The sequence below is a fragment of the Saccostrea echinata genome, unplaced genomic scaffold (genome assembly GCF_033153115.1).
Source record: "Saccostrea echinata isolate AGI-Se365-2 ecotype Australia unplaced genomic scaffold, CSIRO_AGI_Sech_v1 ptg000016l, whole genome shotgun sequence".
Taxonomy (NCBI): Eukaryota; Metazoa; Mollusca; class Bivalvia; order Ostreida; family Ostreidae; genus Saccostrea; species Saccostrea echinata.
In genome coordinates this window covers 7,054,873-7,078,006 of record NW_026889765.1, presented here as the reverse complement: position 1 = coordinate 7,078,006, position 23,134 = coordinate 7,054,873, and the positions used below count along the sequence as shown (strand labels likewise).

The following is a 23,134-nucleotide window of genomic DNA, read 5'->3' as shown; positions in this document are numbered from 1 at the left end:
TATATTTTATTTTAAAATGCACTTACTATATTTGTTAAACAATGTTCATAGGCATTTTTGTATTTCAAAGAAAAAAAGAACAATTTAAGCCTAAAATCACTGTTCTAAAAGAAACTAAATGTTTGATGGAAAAATCCATAATGCTCTCCCTAATATGTCTTCCTGTATCTTCATCTAAAAAACTGAAAACTTTTTGTCTACTCTAGTTTTAAGATTAAAAATCAAAACTGGAAAAAATGAATTCACATTTTTTTTTTGAAAATTATTGATGAAATCTTAGGGAAGCAGCAATCGTTTTTTAAATTCAAAAAGGGGGATTTCATTTGTAGGATAGCTTTATAACTGTATTCATTGTCCATTCCTTTCCTTAAATCTGAATTGTGTTTAACGTATGAAGAGCATACTTTTTTATTTATATGAAAAAGTCAAGGAGTATATGGGGGGGGGATAACATATGGTAACAGGGTACAATATGTGGCTGCCTTTGGAATCTTTCTTCTTTTTATAATATTTAGTCAAATGTACCGATGCACTGCTATGATAATCAATTAAATACAGATGTGGGATCATGAGCTCATACACATATTCAAATGGAATGGGATTTTCAAGGTCTTTACACCAGTTTATACGACAAAAAGAATACTTAGTAGTTAGCATATATTGAGGGCAAAATAATGCATTCCTTGTTTTGTTCGCCGACTGTGTACTTAATGTTAAATGTACCTGTCTTACTTAAGGTATACTGAGAGATGCTAATAATTAAAGAAATCTAAAACGCAATTGCAAAATTTTAATACAAAAATATATTCAGCAAATAACGTATACATAAAGTAAATATGTATATAAGACAAAAATTTAAGTATGAATAGCCAAGAGGTAGTGCAAAACAAAAAAAACAAAATTATTGTACACTAGTATATATATCTGAATTACTGCAAAGATAAAACCCTTTTTACTGTCTTTGGTGGTAACTGTATTGCCTTTCAGTTTAGACTTACTGAAGGGAGTCAGAAATCCAAATGATAACCTCTGAATCAACATAAACTGTTATGCAGTTGATAAAAGGAAAAGATGAATCGATTGTAAAATCAACTGTAAATTAGAAAAGCTGAAAACATAATAACAATTGTTGAGAGAACTTTGGTATGTACAGAAGCAGAACCTCCGGTGCCATCATCTGTAAAGAAAACAATAATATGGACAAAAACATCAGATACATGTATTCATTGATTAAAATACAATTCCATCACAATTTCAGATTTTTTTCATATTTGGATGCTTCACTGACTTTTGACAATGAAGGACAACTTGCAAATAAATTGTATGATTGATTGATTGATAATATGTTGTTTTACGTCCCATTCGAGAATTTTTCACTTTTCACTTTTTTACCTATTTTTTATCGACTTAGGTCAGTCGCGGCCGAGATTCGAACTCACGACCTTTCAGATCAAGGAGCGAGCGCTCTACCGACTGAGCTACCGTGACGGTAATAAATTGTATGACAGAGGAGATGACTTCACCTTTTCCATCGTCAACTTTCCGTCTTTATTTAGTAATATCCATCTATTACCTGTACACTGTATATAGTGTTAATGTCTTCCAAATTATTCGATACTCAAGAGCATTTTCTGAGTACGATCAATATTTAAACTGACCCAGGCTACTGAAGATATTTTGATGTTACAGGGTTTTCAATACCCTCGTTTAAAGTCAATTTATTGTAAATACTATAGTAGTTATAATGACATTGTTGGCAAATATAACCTATGATTGGGTCGTATTTTGATTGACATATTTCATAGCAATTGTCAGGGGCCTTTTTTTTTAAATACTGAATTTGACGACGGAATGTTCCGTCTACCTGATCAATACATAGGACTCATGACAGGTTTGAGCGGTCAACAGGGGTTGTATTCTCCTCCTAGACATCTGATCCAATCTCTGGGATTTCTGAGGTCCGCTTTTTAAGCCCTGTATACAGCTTTGAGATCGATTGGTGTTCGTTATCTTCACCCTTTTCATTCTTCTTAATCGCAAATATACAATTTATTCGGTTGAGCATTTTCTTAAAAATTAATAATACCAACAATTTTTTTATTAAAATAAAATCTAAACGGAAGATGTTGAGAAAAATATTTTTAAAAGAGAGTATTTTAGCAAGTATCTTAAGTTGTTACGAAATAAAATTATTATGTATTTCTGGCAAAATTTTGATAAATTCATAATCTGAGCAATATCTGCATAGATTGTATGTTTTACATACTATAGTTACTAAAAATAAAAAAAAAAAATAGATAAAAAAAAACAAATGGAAAAATTCGGATATGTTTTGGAACTGACAAGATTTATTTAATTTATTGTATGATGTGTAGAAGGTATATTTATGAAATTTTATCAGACTAAAAAATAAGTCTTATCTACATTTACATATACTATTAATCTCTATTACTCCGATAGCAAAAGCGTACATGCCTGCTGATAAGATGTCTAGTTATAAAACAACCACTCTAGAGCATTGCATAATTTATTATCCCCTTAAAATTTAGGCTTTAAGTGGAAAAGTCGAAACCATACTTATAATTCCATTAAAAATAATTAAAGCTAATCAAAATGTAAAGTAATCTGTAACTCTTTCAGACATATAAGATACATGTGTATACATGTAAAACACTCTATTATATAAAATATTTTCTCAACTTGAAATCACTGGTAGAGGACTAAAAGTGAGGTCAAAAGAGGTACTTACCAATAGTTGTTATGGTTGTTGCTTCTGCAAAAGATACAAGATTAGGGATAAAATAAATGAACATCGAAATGAAAGGATGAATTATAAGAAGTAGAAAATTTAGTACATAACATAGATATCCAACTGATATTATTTTTCATTTAACATTTTACTATCATGGGGAATATTTTGATACAATTTTTAATTTATCGTTTTATTAATACTAATTATTTTGATTAATGTCCGCTTGACACTCAAGTTTACAGTCTATAATATTCATGTAGCTCGTACACAAGGTTCTCCATCATTTCAAATTTAATGTGACGCAAGACTTACGCGAAGTGCTAATATCTGCGGTCGTTTCGCGACTGAATTTGCGAGTATATATTTATATTCAATTATTATTTTCAATTGACTAAGGTATCTTAAAACTTGTGAATTATGAAAAAATGAAAATAACTTAAGCAGTTTAGAGTCATAAAATACTTGATGATGGATCTTTTTTTCGACATTTTATGATAACGATACGCGTACGATGTTTGACCCACAATACCAATGCAATTTAAATACATGAATATATACAGAAAAGCTAGGTAAGTCATTAATTTTTATCAAAAAATTTCATTTGCAGTTACTGGGAAGTGTGAAAAAAAAATAGCTTGTCTCTTTTCATTCATCATGTTCATGTATAAAGTCCAGCGAGATTTAGAACTTCAAGATAATTGAAAATTGATAGTGCAAGCCAAGCAGTGGGTCCTATAATTACAGTTTAGCATAAGAAAATGAAAACTGTACACAATTTGGAGGTTCATTTTAAAATCACTTACCCTCCATATCGATGACGATCTTACTGTGGCGCTAATATTTTACTGTGGCGGAACTTTGGCGCTGATTTTTTTTAAACCGTGGCGCTAAGGAATTTTACTACGGTGTTTGCAAGAAAATATCTATGCATGATAAACATTTTAAACCGATGTAAGAACAAAAGCTAGTGAAAATGTATAGATGACTGAAATTGCATGCGCATTTAAGTATATTGGTGAATAATAACATGTACTTATTACAGATCAAAAAACATTAAAAGGGAAAATGATGAATGATTACCTGTTGTCGTGATAGAAGGGTCTGTAATAAGGAAAACAAACTTTGAAACATATGAGAGGTATAATATCGAAAAAGACCTAATTTTTGATATATTATAGATTATGCAATGTTTGATAAACACTTCATTCTAAAATGCTGCTATTTACATAAAAAACAAAAACCTTATTAACATCTTGCTAGAAATTCCACCTAAACGACTTTAAGATGTTAACAAATATTTTAATAAATATTTATTCTATTCAGCTTAATTTCTTACTTACCTATGACTGTTATATTGTGAGAAAAAGTTGTCTTCCCCCCTTTAGTGTTATGGATTACTTTACAAAAGTATGTACCACCATCATTGATTGTTAAGTCTAATGGAAGAGAAAAGGAGAGGATAAGTCAGCTATATGGAAAGACGGTACAGTTTTTCTAAAAACTTATTTTTTCAATGTAATATAATGTGAAACTGGATCCATCGAGAGAGAGAGAGAGAGAGAGAGAGAGAGAGAGAGAGAGAGAGAGAGAGAGAGAATAAATGATTTCATATTATTTATTTGTTAAAGTGAAAAAATAAATATGACTGTACTAGAAATCAAGAAAGAAATTGAATATGAAATCAGGGTAAAGCAAATACCTGGAATTGTAAGGTCATAGTAAGTCGTATTATGTACTATAGTTACATTACAGGTATAGTTTCTATTTATCAATACTTTCTGGCCGTTGTAACAATAGTCAGATCCCCTAACATTCCAGTACGTGTCCACGTTTGCAATACTGTCATCAGGTGGTAATTCGACAAAACATGTTTCGAAATAAGTCTGACCAATCGTATAGCGTCTATGGTGATTTGTTCCGATGCCGGCACTGAATTGGCACCTCACATCTGAAAGCAAAACAAAATCAGCCATTTTCGGACAATAGCACAATATTCAGACGGATGGGTATATATATATATATATATATATATATATATATATATATATATATATATATATATATATATATATATATATATATATATATATATATATGTGTGTGTGTGTGTGTGTGTGTGTGTGTGTGTGTGTGTGTGTGTGTGTTTATATATTAATGCAAAATAACAAGTATTTACTGACAAAACGTCAGAGATACTCAAGCTGTAGAAAGTCAGCTAAGAAGTGTCATAAATATCCTAAAATGACATAAGATGTAGGCTATTGAGTTTCAACATCCTCCATTGAATGAAATACATATGCTAGGAAACAAAATGCATGTACATATAAAAATAGTTTTAATTTTTTTAAATTTAAAATTCTTAAAGAACTTAGAATTGATATAATTAATGGTACTGCTTTTAAAAATGAATTGTATTCAATACATCATTCTTTTATGAAGCATAGTGGCGATAGTTTATTGATTGAAACATTTGTCCATATAAATCTATTTGATACTACATGCATTTTAGGACATCGCAAAATTTGATATACAAATTCATGTATATTGTTATTTTTCAAGGTGGAGAGGGGGACCTTCGAAAATATCCTGCGTACTAATTAAAGGCCTGTGCTACATCTTTCCAATGATAGAATCATCCGTACAAATCCTAAACAAGTCCCAGTCATTATGGGTATCGACGATAGCCCATATTTTTTAAATAACAAAACTATAGACCTATCAGGGTAGCATTAACATTAATTTTGTGCACTTAAAGTCGGCAAATCATGGAAGAAAATGTTAATGATGAGTTAACCTTGTCACCTTTCAGAGTAACCAATGAACTCGTCCATGGATGCATTGACGGCCGATGTAAAACTTACATGAGATTTCTACGCAAAAGAAAGCGCGAAAATTTCTGTATAGAAACTGTTGCGACTGCGGAGCTTTACTCATTATTCCTTCGTCTAGAATAGAATCCGAAATTAAACACTAAATATCTTTGAATATACAGACATTTTCAAGATAAGTTTCATTTTTGTTTCTAGAAATGTTTTCATTTACAAAAATAATATATTTTCGTGTTTTTAAACTGAGTAAATCGTAAACTGATGACCTAGCATCAAGCCCCTCTAGGGCTTGAATAAAAACCAACAACACTGTATATCTTTTGTGTCGGTAAATAGATTCAAGATCACGGATGGAAATTTATATATAGCACTCAAAATGACCAATGACACGAACAATAAAAAAATGACAAATTTTCGGGTCGCACTGTCCAATTTCAGAAGATAGAAGAGGTTAAAATGTCAAAAAACAAAGGAGGTCAATTAAACCAAACATCTAGCACAACAGCTACGCTACTAAACTCCGGTCAATCCGCTGTCACTCTGGTTTCCTTTGCTGATGTGTGATTTAATTACCTACGCCATCGGATTAATTAGCGCTAAATACACGTAATTACTACGAAGAAGTAAATCGTACAGCTTTGTATTCTCTCCAACATAGTGCTACTAAATAGTAATATAGATACAGTAATGAACCAAATAAATAACTTTCTATTATTTTTTTTTCTCTCTGTACACAACATTCTAGTGTGTAGCATTTATACCGAATGTCCAAGGGAACCAAATTGCATTACAATTATGAAAAGATAATATTTGCATATTATCAGGAGAACAATTAAGGATAAATAACACAAACTTTTTTTTCAGAAATCAGCAATAATCTCATAGATTTATATGCAAGTAGGTAAGCTGAATAATATTTACCAGGTAAAGTGGGAGAACCTTGTAAGATTTTGTCGCAATGATAAAAATATGCAAAATTTTATATAGAATTATATAGAAAACAAAGTCGCACATTTAAGCAAGAAAGAAAACTTAGATTTCTTTATATTTTAGGGATTTATTACTTGTGTAATTTCTACGCAGGTAGGTTAAGGCTTCCCGAAGAAATATCACAGTGCACTCTGTGCCTTCACATCTCTGAACTACCAAAATATGACGTCATAATGGAAAATGACGTCAAGTCACTGCAAACTTGAGGTGTTATGACGGGGAGAGTTTCATGAACTTTACACTTTATTTCAAACTGCATGTAAAATGCTAGATAGCTATTGCAAAATTCACGGGTCATTAACGGTTTTTTAAGTCTTATATGTCCGATTATTTTAAAAATACCCTTGATCGAAATTCCGCATGTTCAAAATGCTTATGAAAAATATACTTTTGAAATGTACTCTGTTTCGTACCCGTGCTTGGAGGTAGAATTATTTTGTGTGTATAAAAGAGTCTGGCGCAGGTGAATAATGAGGATTAATCTGAGAATTTTTGTAGAAATCTGTAAGAAGAGGTTGTTCTCTAACTGAATCTTGCTTGGGAAAAATGTGTGTTGGCTTTGTTTTAATACAGATTACGATATTGTGTGGAAAATACCCTCAAATTTGTAGGTAAGTTGATTTCTCACCAAATATTTTGTACACAAGTAATACTATGACTTTTTCCAAGCACATTTCGGATACACAAGGATACGATGAGTTTATTTATATAACAAAATGTTAATAATTATCGTGTTAATCAGCTGCGCCGAAGCGATTTATATGAAACACTTCAAAAAATTATAAATAACCGTCACGTGATCAACAAAGTCATGTGATATCATAACAAATATGTTAATATAAAGCCAAGGAAACTCTCTATATAAATTGGAAGTACTAAAGTTCAATACTTATAAAGTAAAAGCAAAACCGACCTCGCCATGACATATTATGTTTTGAGCACATTCTAAAGCTTCGGGAAGCCTTAACATAGCTGCGAATTCAAAATTAGTCAAAAAATGTATATGAATCCAGGCATCAAATTTTTGTTTGTGTTATGTACCATTAAGCAACAGTTCGCATCCTTTTATTGCCTTGTTTACATTACATGCTGATTTGGGGTTACCTTTAAGTACATTGACCCAGTTTGGGGTCTATGGAACGCCACAGCTGTCTTAAGGGTACAAAATATGCATCATAGTGTCAATTATACATAAAATTAAGTCTATCCTTTATATCACTAAGTCCACTTTATATAATATGTACATGTACTACAGAATTTTTATCATTAAGTGGGGGCGGGAGAAATAGAGACAGAAGCGGGACTTGTAACACGTGAATTTGCAGAATCAAAAGCATGTAAATTTAATATAATTTAAGGAATTTGGTTTCAAGACGATGATCATGATTTTTTTTTCACCTCGCCTATCGATGAACCAGTATATTTATGTAGAAATAAAGTATTTTTACTATTTGAAATTTTATCTCGGACAAAGACATTGGAAATGTAAATATATCGTAATAAAATAGATGTACTCTGTAGATCGCTTTAACTGACACATGAAAAAGAATTCCCGTAGCACACAGGCAAAAACTACAAACATATAACATTTATTTAACAATTTGTCAAAACAACTGTCGAAAGCCACACGTGCAAAAATTTGACGCCTTTAATTACAAGTATAAACTGGAGGCGAAACCACTCAGAACAAAAATGTAATCGGCGCGAATCCACCCGTTACCATAGCAATCAACGATCTTTATTATCGATAATCATGCCAAGGAAGTGTAACAAAAATACAATTAAAAATAAAATTCAATGCAATTTTTTGTATTAATTGTCTTTTATATCTTATAAGAATTAAATAAAATTTTGGGAAATCTTTTTTAATAAGTACGATAAATCATTTGGGGGGGGGGGGGGGGGGATTATGTACTGACACTCAAAAGAAACGCAGCAATCAGTAATCTGCAAATATCTGATTTTTTATCTAATAATTTTCAAAAAAGAATAATGTAAAGGTTTAACTTGATTTAAAAACATCAGAGATTTGATAAAAATGTTGAATGTTATCTTTTAACTTTAGAAAGTAACACATAACTGATTAAACACCCAAACCCCTCCCCCTCCCCGGCCATTCAATTACAGCGAGCAATCTGCCATGCATGCACAACATTTGTAACTCGTCATAGAGAGGGTTTCTATAGGCTATTCCTGATGCCCAATCCATTTATGTTTCAGTACATAAGAAAATAGGTTAAAATCAAATCAACATTTGTAACTCGATTTCTACGATGCATTAGGTTCACCAATCTCTTGATCTGAGCGAAAGAAATATTCTTAGACATTTTTAGTGCCTGTTTTTCAGATGCTTTGATCGAATTTTCTCGAACCCAGCGTAGTGTGGTAACCCTAGGACTTCCGGACCACGGACTGTCATACATGCTGAAGATACGTATATGAGCCTGATTAGGCGTGATTTAGTGCATTTTTGCATCTGCAACTCTCCTTCACCTTTATTTATAGAATTTTCAGCTAGAGCAATGAAAATGCACATTTAAGTCATTTTGAGGACGCCTTGGCATCACGTCAGGAAAAGACAGGAGATTTTTTTGTTCAGAATATTGCTGCATTACTGATGATGAACAGAAAGAAACCCTTGAAAACCCAAATTATTGCCAAATGTTTTGTTAAAAATGCCGTTTTTTTTATTTCTGTTAAGCGGGCACAAACATAACTTCCGGTAATGGTATGAAAATCATTCAACCGTTAAATTACCGATTTCGCAAAGTTGCAGATGTCCTTACTTTTTAAGAACAAAGTTACATCCTATAAATAATAATTCCCCCTAAAGAAGGATGTTTTTTTTCCTTTCTTTTGCGTTTCAGCATATTTCATTTTATTTAAATCTAGATTCTAAATTCATATTTTCCTTTTTACGTGTAGAATATCTTTCCTTGTGTTTTAATTACATAATTATTTTTTTTAATTGAGACGTCACACAAAATTAATAAATTATTTCATGAAATAGCGGAAAATATTTCGTTATTCCTACAGTATAAATTCAAATTATGGAAAACTTAACCTGTTGATTTTTTTTCTCTTGACATTTTACCAAGTTCATAGCAGGATAATAATATTATCGATCTTTTTTTCCTAAGACAGATGATATAGGCAAGTTCGTTTATGCTGGATATGGCAAGAGTTCTTGCGCATTACATGGCGGGAGCCTCGTAAGAGGGTACATCCCCGTTTGAGAGTTCGACCAGACTGATATTATATGAAGAAAACTTAAAACTTTTGCACTACATGCAATACAGAATTGACTCAATCAAATATGACTTTGACAATATGCGTTAGATTTTTGACTGCATGTTATCTGCATCCGACTATGTAGCACATTGATTTGTCAGCATAGTAAAGCTTCTGTACTACATATTATATAAAGTGGACTTGATGATATAAAAGGAAGACTTAATGTTATATGCATCCGACTATGTAGTATTTTAATTTGACAGCATATCAAAGCTTCTGTATTACATAATATATGTATATGAAGTGGAATTAATGATATAAATTGTGTACTACATATTGTATAAAGTGGACTAAATGACATAAATTGTGTACTACGTATTGTATAAAGTGGACTTAATGATATAAATTGTGTACTACATATTGTATAAAGTAGACTTAATGATATAAATTGTGTACTACATATTGTATAAAGTGGACTAAATGACATAAATTGTGTACTACATATCATATAAAGTGGACTTAATGATATAAAGGATAGACTTAGTATGTAAAATTGACACTATGATGCATAAATTTCATAATATAAAGTTAAACACATTATACAAGTAAAATTTATGCAAAGAATCAAATCGGCCGCAACAAAATTTAGCATTTCAAAAAGTACTCTGACAATTAAGGAAAGCAAAAGATATTCAAAGCTGAAAGAGTGATCATTTTGTTTTTCAGACTGTCTTCAAAGCAATAAATAAATAAATATTGAATGATAAATGAATAGAAATTTTAGTGCAATTATTCATCAAATTTATTCATCGGTGTAATAAAGTCAGAATTCATTGTAATCAAAATCAAGATGTAGATGAATCATGTGCTGATATCCTGGATTTTTGTCACGTGATGATGCCGATGATTTCTGCAGGGTAGGCTGTGCTGCGCAGCGCGGCGCAAAATGTAGAAAAAATTGTCCTTGTATCATTAATAGCATAATTATTCAAAACAATTTTTCCTAGTTGAACAACCTATCAGTTTTTATTCATCATGCACTTTTACAAGTTACTCATTATTCTGTTATTACTGTTAATATCTTAGTGAGGAGTAAAGAAAGAGGCTTGGTTGAACATTTACTGGAACCCGCTATGTATCTTTGTTTGTAAGGATTTTTATGAAGTTTCGGAATCTAATATAGATATGGTAATTCAAATTCATTTTGGTTGTTTGGAATATTAAAAATATTCAAAACTGACATATGATTTTGAAGAATTTAGGAAGAGAACTATGAGTATAAGTTGGATTACCACTTGTAGAATAGAATTGTTTTTACTGAACTAATGAAGAAATAACGTCTCATTTCCCCATGTGCACTTTCTAACACAAATATACAAATAGATCGGCCGCTGCTGCGGCCGATAATAAAGTTGACTTAATGATATAAATTAATGTGTACTAAATATAATATAAAGTGGACTTAATGATATAAATTCTGTACTATAAGGTGGACTTCATGATATTAAGGATCGACTTAATGTTAATATGTAAAATTGACATTATGATGCATATTTTGTACCCTTAAGACAGCTGTGGCGTTCCATAGTGTCGATTCCTGCAGTGGTATTGTTATTTATAACTGTAGCAAATTATGGACATTTTTTCATCTTTTAAAGGTTTGCATGCTTATTTATTTTATCTTCAGATAGAACAGAATCTACGACCAATATGAGGTATGTCTCTTTACACCACAGTTTACAAAACCTTCACGTGCACTGGCCAATAAAGAATTCACTGATCCATGTAAAAACAAGACATTAAATTCAGAGATCGTCTATTTTGTTATCATTTGATTATGAGACGTTAAAATTGAGCTTAGATTAAACAAAGGTACTATATAAATGCAATATATTATACACTTACATATATGCGTGCCGTGAACCAGAAAAACAAAAACAATGGCAGCTCGAACACAGGAAAACTGCTCCATTAGAACGACCTTAATTGCAAGCAAAAATGTGCTGCTTCGGAATATGAAAACGAGGTCATGACTCATGACATCCCGTTAACGCGTTACATGGCCGTAGGAACGGGGAGGGGAGGGGGGGGGGGCAACGGTCCAATAATTCTACCGATATTTTTAGAATACTATAGAAAATATAGCTCAGTCATTCTACAATAAAAGGACCAATTCAGGGTATAAAACATGAAAAAAAAAATGTTTCAAATAGCAAAATCAACATCATAATTCTCTAAAAGACATATCAGTGAACTTATAAGAAGGAGTTGTCCACAAATCTGCTATCATTAACTTTTTACAACAATTACAATATACCATTGATTTTAAGGTAATGTTACGGTAGTTAATGTTTGAACAAGTCTTATTATCTTTTAAATAAGCTGAATTTGACCAATTTTTGTTTTCTGATGTTCAGTATAGAACGCTGAACTGCGATTTTTGAAGTCTCGCATGAATCCGATAATAAGTTAAATTTTGGGAAAAATATCGTTACGGAAGTTATCTTTTAACCGTTACGGCAATAAAAGTTAAAATTCTCGGCAATATTTAAAACCAACGTTTGTTTTAAGATGTTTATCAAAAGTATGAAGCATTAGAGTTTCTTCTAGAAAAGGCATAAATAATTATCTCCGTCTCGTCTTTCATAACCAGATATTTCCATGAAAACTAATCGCATTATACACTGTGTTAGATGGATATAAAATAATGAAAAACCATTTATACTGAAAAAAAGAAATTTCAGATTGACTGTCTGTTTATTCATTTAACAACTTATCAAATTGAATGAACTTGTGAAAATATTTTACAGTTAGAAAAATGAGACAATTCTATTCCCGTTAATTAATAGGATTTCACCATTAAAGGTTAAATCCATTTATCAAAGGGAACACTATCAATTTTTATAAATACGGTGTTTTGGGATTGTTTATGTTGGTCCTGCGTCAATTAGTCTTCACCTCAACACATTTTGCTTACGTCATAAGAGCACAGATTCATCATCAGTCGAAGCAGACGTTTTCAAAGGTAAGGACGGAATTTTACAGTCGTGTGAATTTTGGATTGTTTTTAGCTAATACCTTTACTTTTGTCAAGAAATTGTTGTAATAAAATTTTAAATGCTATTTTATGGCATATTCATCCAAATTTAATCATCAATGCTAAAAATTTTCGTAGATATTTGTTGATCAATTTTAACAGGCACTCATGTACACGTGCATTCAAAGTTCAATAGTCATATTACATTAAAGTTTGATGACAACCCATGGTTTACAGATTTTCTCTTTGGTTATATTTCGAGATTCGAAATGCCTAAGCGAAAGACGGCGTGTCAGACCCAAGCTCAGCCACGGAAACGAGCAGGGAGACGAGAGCCTCGTCTGGAGACAACTTCCGAAGTTCCTCCGCCGGCGAGCATCACGGACGTAACAGTCCAGCCTATCAATTGCTCTTCTGATGTACAGGCTACTGCACCCACGATAATGCCTACCAGCGTTATGCCACCCTACCAACTTCAGGATCTGGCTCAACGCATTTCCACAATTTTGTCTGAGCGAGAAGACCCAGCCCAACCTCAGGGGACAGAAGGTGTTCCTTCATCTAATGCGAACATAAGAGTTTCTAGTTATGATAATGATTTGGGGCATAATGTATCCAACTATATTAAACTCAAAATGGCGAATATGTTAATTTAGCTGCGTTTATCAGATTGTTTGACTAATTATCCTGACACAGAAAATGCACATGAACTATTGCAAGGGTTTCAATTTGGTTTTAAATTAAATTACCAAGGTCCTAGACAGCCATACAACTGTAGAAATCTTAAGTCTTTGAATTCACTTACTACAGAAGCCATACAATTAGTCAATAAAGAAATAAGCTTAGGTCGGGTTGCTGGCCCATTTTCTGCCCTCCATTTCTCAACCTAAGACTGTTCCCCATAGGTATGGTACCTAATAAAGATGGTACATTTCGTCTTATTCATCATTTGTCCCACCCAGTTGGTGATAGTGTGAATGACTTCATTGATCCTCAGTATTGTTCAGTTAAATACACATCATTTGATGAAGCTTTGAGAATGTTGGAAAAGTTAGGTCCAGGAACTTTTATGGCTCGTTTAGACATTAAGAATGCTTTCCGTTTGCTACCAGTTCATCCCTCTGATTTTGAGTTGCTAGGGTACAAAATCAACAGCAGTATTTATATCGACAAGTGTATGCCATTTGGCTGTTCTGTGAGTTGTGCTAAATTTGAAAAGTTTGCTTCCTTTCTGGAATGGTGTTTATAACAAAAGAGTCAATCTGATAATGTAGTCCACTATTTGGATGATTTTTTACTATCAGGTGCATCTGGGACAAAGCAGTGTCATTATTTAGTCTCAACACTTACTAATCTATGCAATGATTTGGGGGTCCCATTAGTCCACGAAAAAACCTTAGGTCCTACGACAAATTTGGTATTTTTAGGCTTGGAAATTGATACAGTCACAGAGACTGTTAGTATCCCCTCAGAGAAGCTGGGTCAGCTTTATGATCAGCTCAGTTATTTCCTATCTCGTAAAAAAGTTACACTTAGGGAAATCCAGTCCCTCACTGGCCTTCTAAATTTCTGTATTAGGGCAATTCCAGCGGGTCGAGCATTCATCAGGCGTTTGTATGATGCCACTGTTGGGCTTAGCAAGCCTTATCACAAGAGACGCGTTACTCAGGAAATGAAGCAAGATATACAAATTTGGCTAATGTTCCTAGAATCTTTCAATGGCACAACATCATATAGACAAGTAGACTGGGCCAGTGACTTTCAATTTGAGTTGTATACAGATAGCGCTGGTTCGGATAAACTAGGGTGTGGGGCTATTTTTGGAACTCATTGGGTTTTTTTAACATCTTGAAATCTTGGCAAGGGACTAGCATATTAAGGGACATTACCTTTTTGGAACTGGTACCCATAACAATGTCATTGTCTATTTGGGGAGATCAGTTGGGGAAAAAGCGAGTTATTTTACATACTGATAATATTGCACTTGTCACTATTTTAAATACTAAAACATCCAAATCACCCAGAGTTATGCATCTCTTAAGGGTTTTGGTCTTGAAGGGCATCATGCACAATATTCAATTTAAAGGGCAGCATATTAGGGGAGGGAAAAATGTTAAGGCTGATTCTCTTTCTCGTCTTCAGTGGCACAGATTCAGACAGGTCTTTCCAGAAGCCGACAGACTACCTACGACAGTCCCAGAATCATCTCTCAGACTCATCTACAACATCGAGCCCAAGAATTGTTAAACTTTTCCCTGTCCGTAACACGAAACACGAAAAAGCTATATAAGACAGCATTGCAGCAGTTCAGTTATTTCTGCCAAGTGTACAAGTGTAATCAATGTTGGCCACCAAATTCTAAAGACCTAATTCATTTTGTAGCCTATCTTTCATTTAAGCAGTTCTCACCAAGCACAGTTAAAACATATATGGCTGCAATATCTTATTTTTGCAAAATCCAAGGTTTACTAGATACAACAAAATCGTTTATGTTGCAGAAGGTTCTACTTGGGTGGGGTCGCGTTAGCGCTAGGAAGGACATTCGCAAACCTATTACTATCAACATCAAAGCATTTTGTCTATCCTCCCCCAAGTATGTAGATCTGACTATGAGTCGGTGTTATTTAGTGCACTTTTGCTCGGCATTTTTCGGTTACTTTAGAATTGGGGAGCTGGTTCAGGATTCTAAAGACCAACCCGGTCATGCTATCCAAGCAGGTGATGTCAGATTAACAACCAACAATACTATTGTAATGTCCTTAAGCCACTCCAAAACTGATCAAGAAGGGTATGGGGCCACAATCACATTAATTCCTTCTAGTCCAATCTGCATAATTCAGTTTCTACGCAAATATTTACTTTTAAGACAACATGCTTATGGGGCTTTTTTCATTCATCTGTCGGGCTGTCCAGTGACCAGGTATCAGGCAGAGTCTGTATTTAAAAAGACTATAGAAATGTTAGGCTTAGATACTAAAACTTACAAGACCCATTCCTTTCGTATTGGTGCTGCTTCCCATGCTTGGGCTAGTGGTACGAGTCAGCAAGATATAGCGGTCAAGGGTCGTTGGAAATCTCAATGTATGTACCGTTATTTTAGAAAATAAGCTTTAAATGTCATATGGTGCAAAATGTGCAGTTCAGCAAGTTAAGGTAGCTTTACCTTTACTGACTAAGAATACAGTTTTTTCTTTTATGTATGCTCAGGTGTAGAAATGAAATATTGTATACAGATATTTTTGTATTGTTCCTTTTTTCTTGTTTTTCAACTCAATTTTGTATTGTAGATATTAGAATTTGGATTGTGGGTTCTTCCATTGTTAAAAGGGCCTTTTGCCAGGCAAGGCAATCAGATTTTAGAGCCAACCTTGAACTAGAAAGGCATCATGCATCCATATTTTGGCAGGGTAAAGGGGTATGAGATGGACTTAAGTTATGCCAAATGTTAAATTCTTATTAAAATTAGAAGACCCTCCTCAGATTTTAGTATTGCAATGTGGAGGCAACAATATTCCTGATGCTAGGGGTGAAAAGTCAATCAAATTAAGATTAAATATTAACACAATCCTGGTCGGCTTGGCTAAGCTGTTGCCAGGTACCATTTTAGTGTGGTCTCAAATCCTCCCCCGCCAGCATGTTAGAAAAAGCCTGAATAGTTTCATTGCTACGACATTAATTAGGTCCGGGGGGAAGTATAATCGTTATCCCGAATTCCAATTAACAAGTCCAGAATTGTTTGCTCCCGATGGAGTGCACTTGTCCGAGCTCGGCAATCGTATGTTTTTGTATCGCCTTCAACAAGGCTTGCAGACATTTTTAACAAATCCCTCTGAAAAATTGTCACCAAAACTAGGGGAGTTTGGGCCTTGGCAGCGCGATAACTAGTTAGTGGGTCATAGTTTGCCACAAATTGGTGGCTGCATTGAATTTTTGAGTGCTACTCATTTGCATTTACATACCCATTTTTGTTGAAATTTGCAATGCAGGCGATGCTTTCGCCAAAAAAAAAAAAAAAAAAAAAAAAATGTTTGTCTTGGCAAACTGCAATTATCTTTTGTTATTACCTGCTGTTTATTGGGTATGCATTATTTGTTTTGTTTGGGGATGGGGGTTTTCTATCGGAGCTACTGGTGGCGCAGACTATACCACCGCATAGTCCCGTGGCGGCTTTCAGGCTTACCAGTAGGCTCAATGGACTTGTTTGATATATATCCGATTATTTTGTCTGAAACTCAATTATTATGCTGTGAACATCTGTTCCCAGGGTTCGCCATTTGCATTTTAAGGGATGCCATATAAGGCTATATATTGATGCCTCGGTTCCCTCATTTTAAGTGGCCATGGCCCATTCAGCCAAATAAAAACAAATTGAGTGATATTTTCTTGTAATTACTTACTATATTTACTGGGTATACTGGCACTCCTTGTTAACTTTCATCTTTGATAATAGGATTTCACCATTAAAGGTTAAATCCATTTAACAAAGGGAAAAACTATTAATTTTTATAAATACGGTGTTCTGGGATTGTTTATTTTGGTCCTGCGGCAATTAGTCTTCACCTCAACACATTTTGCTTACGTCATAAGTGCACAGATTCATCATCAGTCGAAGCAGACGTTTTCACCCTCCCTCCCACCCTTTATTTGTACGAGCATTTATAATTAATTTGTATATTTACGTAAAAAATGTGAGTTTGCTACATGTTTCTGCTGTTAGATTCGTTATAATTTCAGATCACGATTGAATTTTAATCGGGCTGACGTATATCCCTGTTTTCCAACTTCCATCCATCGTCATGCCGTTCCTACACGCGTCCACCACATCTGGAGACATATCATAGTGGATGCGGCTTTCAGGCTTACCAGTAGGCTCAATGGACTTGCTTGATATATATCCGATTATTTTGTCTGAAACTCAATTATTATGCTGTGAACATCTGTTCCCAGGGTTCGCCATTTGCATTTTAAGGGATGCCATATAAGGCTATATATTGATGCCTCGGTTCCCTCATTTTAAGTGGCCATGGCCCATTCAGCCAAATAAAAACAAATTGAGTTTGATATTTTCTTGTTGTAATTACTTACTATATTTACTGGGTATACTGGCACTCCCTGTTAACTTTCATCTTTGATAAATTCTAATACGAATATTATTTTTCATCAACTGAATATTTTTTTTAATCAATTTTCATGAAACAAATTAGAAATTCGAAAATCATTTTGAATTTTATGATTCCACAGTTGAATTGTAATCTTTAATGTTCATAAAATTATATTTAGACATAAATGTCATAGTCAATAATCACAATTTAACATCTAACCATTACCAGTACTACCAGTACGAATCTGAATTCTCAATGAGAAAACAAAAACACATTTGAAAATGTGAATAATTTTATTTTATTTTTTTAAGGAATAATTAATGATAAACTTATGAAAAGCCGATGAAAAGGTCGTTGAATTACGACTGAAAGGTCAGTGAAAGATGACGGAAAGGTCACTGAAAGGCGACTGAAAGACGACGGAAAGGTCACTGAAAGATAGCTGAAATGTGTCCGCTTAATGGTGACTGAAAAGTATTTGAATTGTAGCTTAAAGGTAACTGAAAGTTCACTGAAATGTACCCGCCATTCAGTGACTGAATGGCCACTGAAAAGTCACGGAAAGCCACCTTTCAGTTTTAACTGAAAGGTCTAGTTTCTTCCTGTGAAAACGTTTGAAAACGCAATGAAAGTAGTTTATGAAGCCGTACTTTTCAAGCTCTTTTCTGTTACAGAATCAAAACTAGGCTGAGGAAATCTGAAAATTTATCTCCCCTTTGCTTGGGAATTGCTACATAATATTCATGTTTTGTGCAGTGTATTTGTAGTTATTTTATTGTATGTACAAATAAAACCCGATTAATCTAATTCGAAAGCATTATTTTACAAATAAAATAAAAATTAACAAAAAAAAAAAAAAAAAAAAAAAAAAAAAAAAAAAAAAAAAATGCCGTTTACATTATTCCAAGGCAAGTTAAGCAGTACAGTGTATTATTCCAAAGCGAGAAATGATCTCGCATTAAGCAATTGAGGGGCAGTATGAAAACCATATATCCTTCTGTATTCAATGATTCAGAAATAAAAAAAGAATTAGATAGATTACAAGATCAGTACGTACTGATTCCTGCTGACAAAGCAGGTAACAACATTGTCTTTGTTTGTAAGGCTCAATATATAAATTGTGTTTTAGAGGAACTGGCATTTAATTCTACAAGTTGTAATCCAACTTATACCCATAGCTCCCTCTCTAAGGAGGAAATTCTTCAAAATCATATGTCAGGTTTGAATATTTTTAATATTCCAAACAACCAAAATGAATTTGAATTACCATATCTATATTGGATTCCGAAACTTCATAAAAATACTCACAAACAAAGATACATAGCAGGTTCCAGTAAATGTTCTACCAAGCCTCTTTCTTTACTCCTCACTAAGATATTAACAGTAGTGAAGGAGAAACTTCAAGAGTACTGCGTGATCGGGAGGTCGTGAGTTCGAATCTCGGCCGCGACAGACCTAAGTCGATAAAAAATAGGTAGCAACTGTTCCTTCGCCATGCGCTCGGCACTTTGGAGTGAAAGTTGCGGGTCTTTCGGATGAGACCTTAAAAACCGAGGCCCCGTGTCACGGCAGGCGTTGGCACGATAAAGATCCCTCACTGCTCAATGGCCCTGAGTGCCGAGTAAAGGTCAAAATTTGAAGCCCTTCACCGGTATATGGTGACGTCTCTATATGAGTGAAAAATTCTCGAATGGGACGTAAAACAATATACAATCAATCAATCAATCAAGAGTACTGTGCAACAATATATTTGAGATGTGGTGTAAATCAGATGTGGATACTCAAAAATTTCAAGGAACTTTTGGAACATTTCAAATCACAAAATTTTACCAAAATCAACAACATAAAAACTTACGACTTTTCAACTTTATATACAACTATAAATTAAAGTCCAGACTTTCTGACATCGTTGACAGCTCTTTTACAAAATTATTTTGTTAAAAAGCACTCTGATTCTACACACAAGTATTCTGAACTTGACATTAAAAAGATGCTCGAGTTTCTGATTGACAATATATATGTGGTTTTTGGAGACATCTATTCACAAAAAATCTTACGATCAGTCGTAGTCGTAAGATTGTCGTAAGTTTTTTTCTTAACATTTTGGTTATTTACAAAAAATCGTACGTTTGACGTTACGTCAAAAACAGTCGTAAGTTTACGTCTAGTCTTTAGTTGACGTAAGTCTATAAATACTATAGATGGTATCAACTCTAAAAATAAAAATGGCCACCACGTTATCTTTATCGTAAAAAAAAATAATCAAAACGGAGCAGGAAAAAATATTTCGGGTCGGCACAAATCTGTTTGAATCACTGACCGACGGAGAAATGGTACCGTTTACCAAGAGAGGAAGTCAAAAGGGAGTGTCATCCCCCGTAAAAATATATTGACTATGCAAAAAAAAAGAAAGAAAACAAAATGCCCGCAAAAAAATTGACATGAATAAAAATTTATTTTAAAAAAATTTAAGGGGGGGGGGTATTATATTCTCTTTTCAACAAAATAATTTTTTGAAACTATAGTTAAGAGAGTAATTTGCCAAAACTAAATTTTATTAAGTAGGGTTTAATCGCTGGTCTTCAATGAAAACGACAATTCTCTCTTTAAAAAAAAAGGGGGGGGGGGGGAGGTATGCATTAACGCAACCTGTCCTGGGACCAATTTTCGTGAATTCCAGTGTGAAAAAGGGGTATGATATTCATATTTTTATTGTATTTACTTAAAAAGAAATTTTTCAACCCGTCACTATGTTTTTTAAGAATATTTATATTTAAAAAAATATACGATGCTGGCAAATATTCGCTACTAGGAAAACAATATACTTGTTTTTAAACGTCAAGAAAAAAACTTTTGTGCCATAGAATAAACTTTGCCGATACAAGCTTTATACAGTCATTATCGTTTGTAAAATTATTTCAATTTTGTTTCAAATTGAACCAATTTTTTTTATTCGAACTACATTAATTTTAATCACATTTTTTTTTTCTTTCGTTTCTCAGCAAATTTGAACAATATATACATTAGAATTTTATTTTCATTTTTGTTTTATTCAACTTTTTATTTATGATGCCCTCAATAATTTCTGGTGGTTAACTGACTTTGAATACATCTGAAATATTTTTTCAATCGGCTGCGCCCTCCGTGCCTATCAAAATTTTCCGTCCCTGGTGGATACAATCAAGTTTGACGCCGGTTTCCCCGGGTACCTCAGATCGTCAGATTCAAGTATTCTACATATTTCCATACAATGTCTGTAAATTTCTTGAATCTCATTTGAAATACTTATGGTGGATCGGACAACATTAAGAAATACTGAAATCCATACAGAATTCCCTGCGGAAGTGATGAAATAAAATAAGACTTTGAAATGTAAATTATTGTCTAAGACATACTTAATGGGGCTCTACTAAGTCTTAGAAACAAACCCATTTTCAATCACTATGAATCGGACAAAAATTTTTAAAATTACTATCTGATTGCGAATATTGATTATATTTCAGATCGAGTTTATCAATCGAAACAAATCTCGAATTTATTAAAAAATTTCTAATTGCTAGATCTAGAAAAGAGGCCTTTGAATAAATATTGAACATTTTCTAGCCAAAATTGGCCTTTTATTAATGTTTAACATGTTCTTTTTCTCTTAAAAAAATACATGACTTCACACCTCTGATTATATTATTAAGCATTTTGTTAAAAAAAACCTGTGATTTGATTGTTGTTTTAAGTGCACGTATTCCAGACTTGATTTCTCAGTATGACGCTAAAAATTTAAATTAATTTTTTAATGAATGTTTAATTTAACAGGGGCACCGCAAAGCATATCATCCCCTCATCCCCTCGTTAACTTCCGTTATGCACGCACTCACTCACCTACTTACCCCCCCCCCCCCACACACACACAAACAAACACACACAAGAACGTTACTACATCCTCTCAAACTTCATATTTTTTTCAGAGGAAAAAGAATTTTACTTTTGATATTTCCCTTGAAGAATATTTTTTATAATTCTAAGTTAAATACATAATTTGTTGTTATTAAGTTTTGAATATTGAGCATTTTGAGTTTTTGATGTTCCATGTCATGCGGTATAAGAGACGCTCCTATAGTTTGAATCATATTAATCAATGTAAATTTAGTTGAGCAGTGATCATATGAATGATTTCCAAGATGTGACTGAATGGAAGTGTCTAACTTTGCAGCTATTATTATTTACCTACAACTTATAAATCATCCTTGCTGCAGTGAACAAAAACGTTAATATTGATTTTCATTTGTTAATATAATATCAGTCTTGCTGCAGTGAATTTACTAAAAACGTTAATGTTGACTTTCAAAATTTTCTTATTGTTAACAAACAATATGGAAAAAAAATCCTTATTTCGACACGATATATCCCGGTGAGATACCACGGTCTGACACATCTGTTTCATATTTGGATATTTTATTAGAAAAAGACGTTGATGGTAATCTAACAACCAGGCTTTATGATAAAAGTTATGACTTTATCTTTTCAATCGTCAACTTCCCTTACTTATGCAGCAATATACCCTTATCACCTGCATACGGGGTTTATATCTCTCAGTTGATTCGATACGCCAGAGCATGCTCTACGTATGAACAATTTCTAAAACGATGTAAGTTATTGACAAACAAGTTGATGAAACAAGAATATCGACAGTCTCGTTTAAAGTCATCATTTTGTAGGTTCTATGGTCGATACAATGACCTTGTCAACAAATACAATCTATCATTAAGACAAATACTGACTGTCTTTTTTCATACTATTTGTTAGGCCATTATTTACACACTGAATTTGTGACGGATTTTTCCATTATTTCCCGATGATGGCACACGGCGGGTGTGACCAGTCGGCAGGGGATGCTCACTCCTCCATGGCACCTGATCCCACCTCTTAAGTTTTAGAGGTCCGTGTTTACTCTACTCTTATTTTGTAATGTTTAATGGATTTTTGAGCTCCAATACTGTTCGTTTTCTCCACATATTTCATACATCATTAATAAAGCGCGTTTTAACAGAATAATAGAATTTTAAAGACTTATACTGTGTAGGTGTCTGTACAGATTTTTATAGAATTGTTTGTCTAATTTACAAAGAAAACAAATCTAGATTTTAAGGAGGATCTAGCTAAAGTTCTACAACAGCTCCTGTATTTTATTTTAAAA

The 23,134-nt window shown here is 33.3% G+C and overlaps 2 protein-coding genes across 3 annotated transcripts in view; both read right to left on the bottom strand.

The window, feature by feature from the left end:
• The window catches only part of LOC133188382 (uncharacterized), a 186,641-nt gene that overhangs the window by 127,550 nt on the left and 35,957 nt on the right, over positions 1 to 23,134 (bottom strand). The gene's annotated exons all lie outside the window — the stretch shown is intronic.
• On the bottom strand, positions 776 to 11,812 carry LOC133188873 (uncharacterized). Of its 2 annotated transcripts, none has more exons than XM_061324356.1 (6): positions 11,710 to 11,811; positions 4,452 to 4,700; positions 4,093 to 4,188; positions 3,833 to 3,853; positions 2,750 to 2,773; positions 776 to 1,177 (listed from the first exon to the last, which is right to left on the bottom strand). In XM_061324356.1, exons 1-6 carry the CDS (start codon positions 11,774 to 11,776, stop codon positions 1,089 to 1,091), a joined length of 546 nt encoding a protein of 181 aa, XP_061180340.1. In that variant the 5' UTR covers positions 11,777 to 11,811; the 3' UTR covers positions 776 to 1,088. The 2 variants fall into 2 exon arrangements, with proteins under 2 accessions (XP_061180340.1, XP_061180341.1); XM_061324357.1 differs by lacking the exon at positions 776 to 1,177 and adding an exon at positions 1,184 to 2,029 and having other exon boundaries at positions 11,710 to 11,812.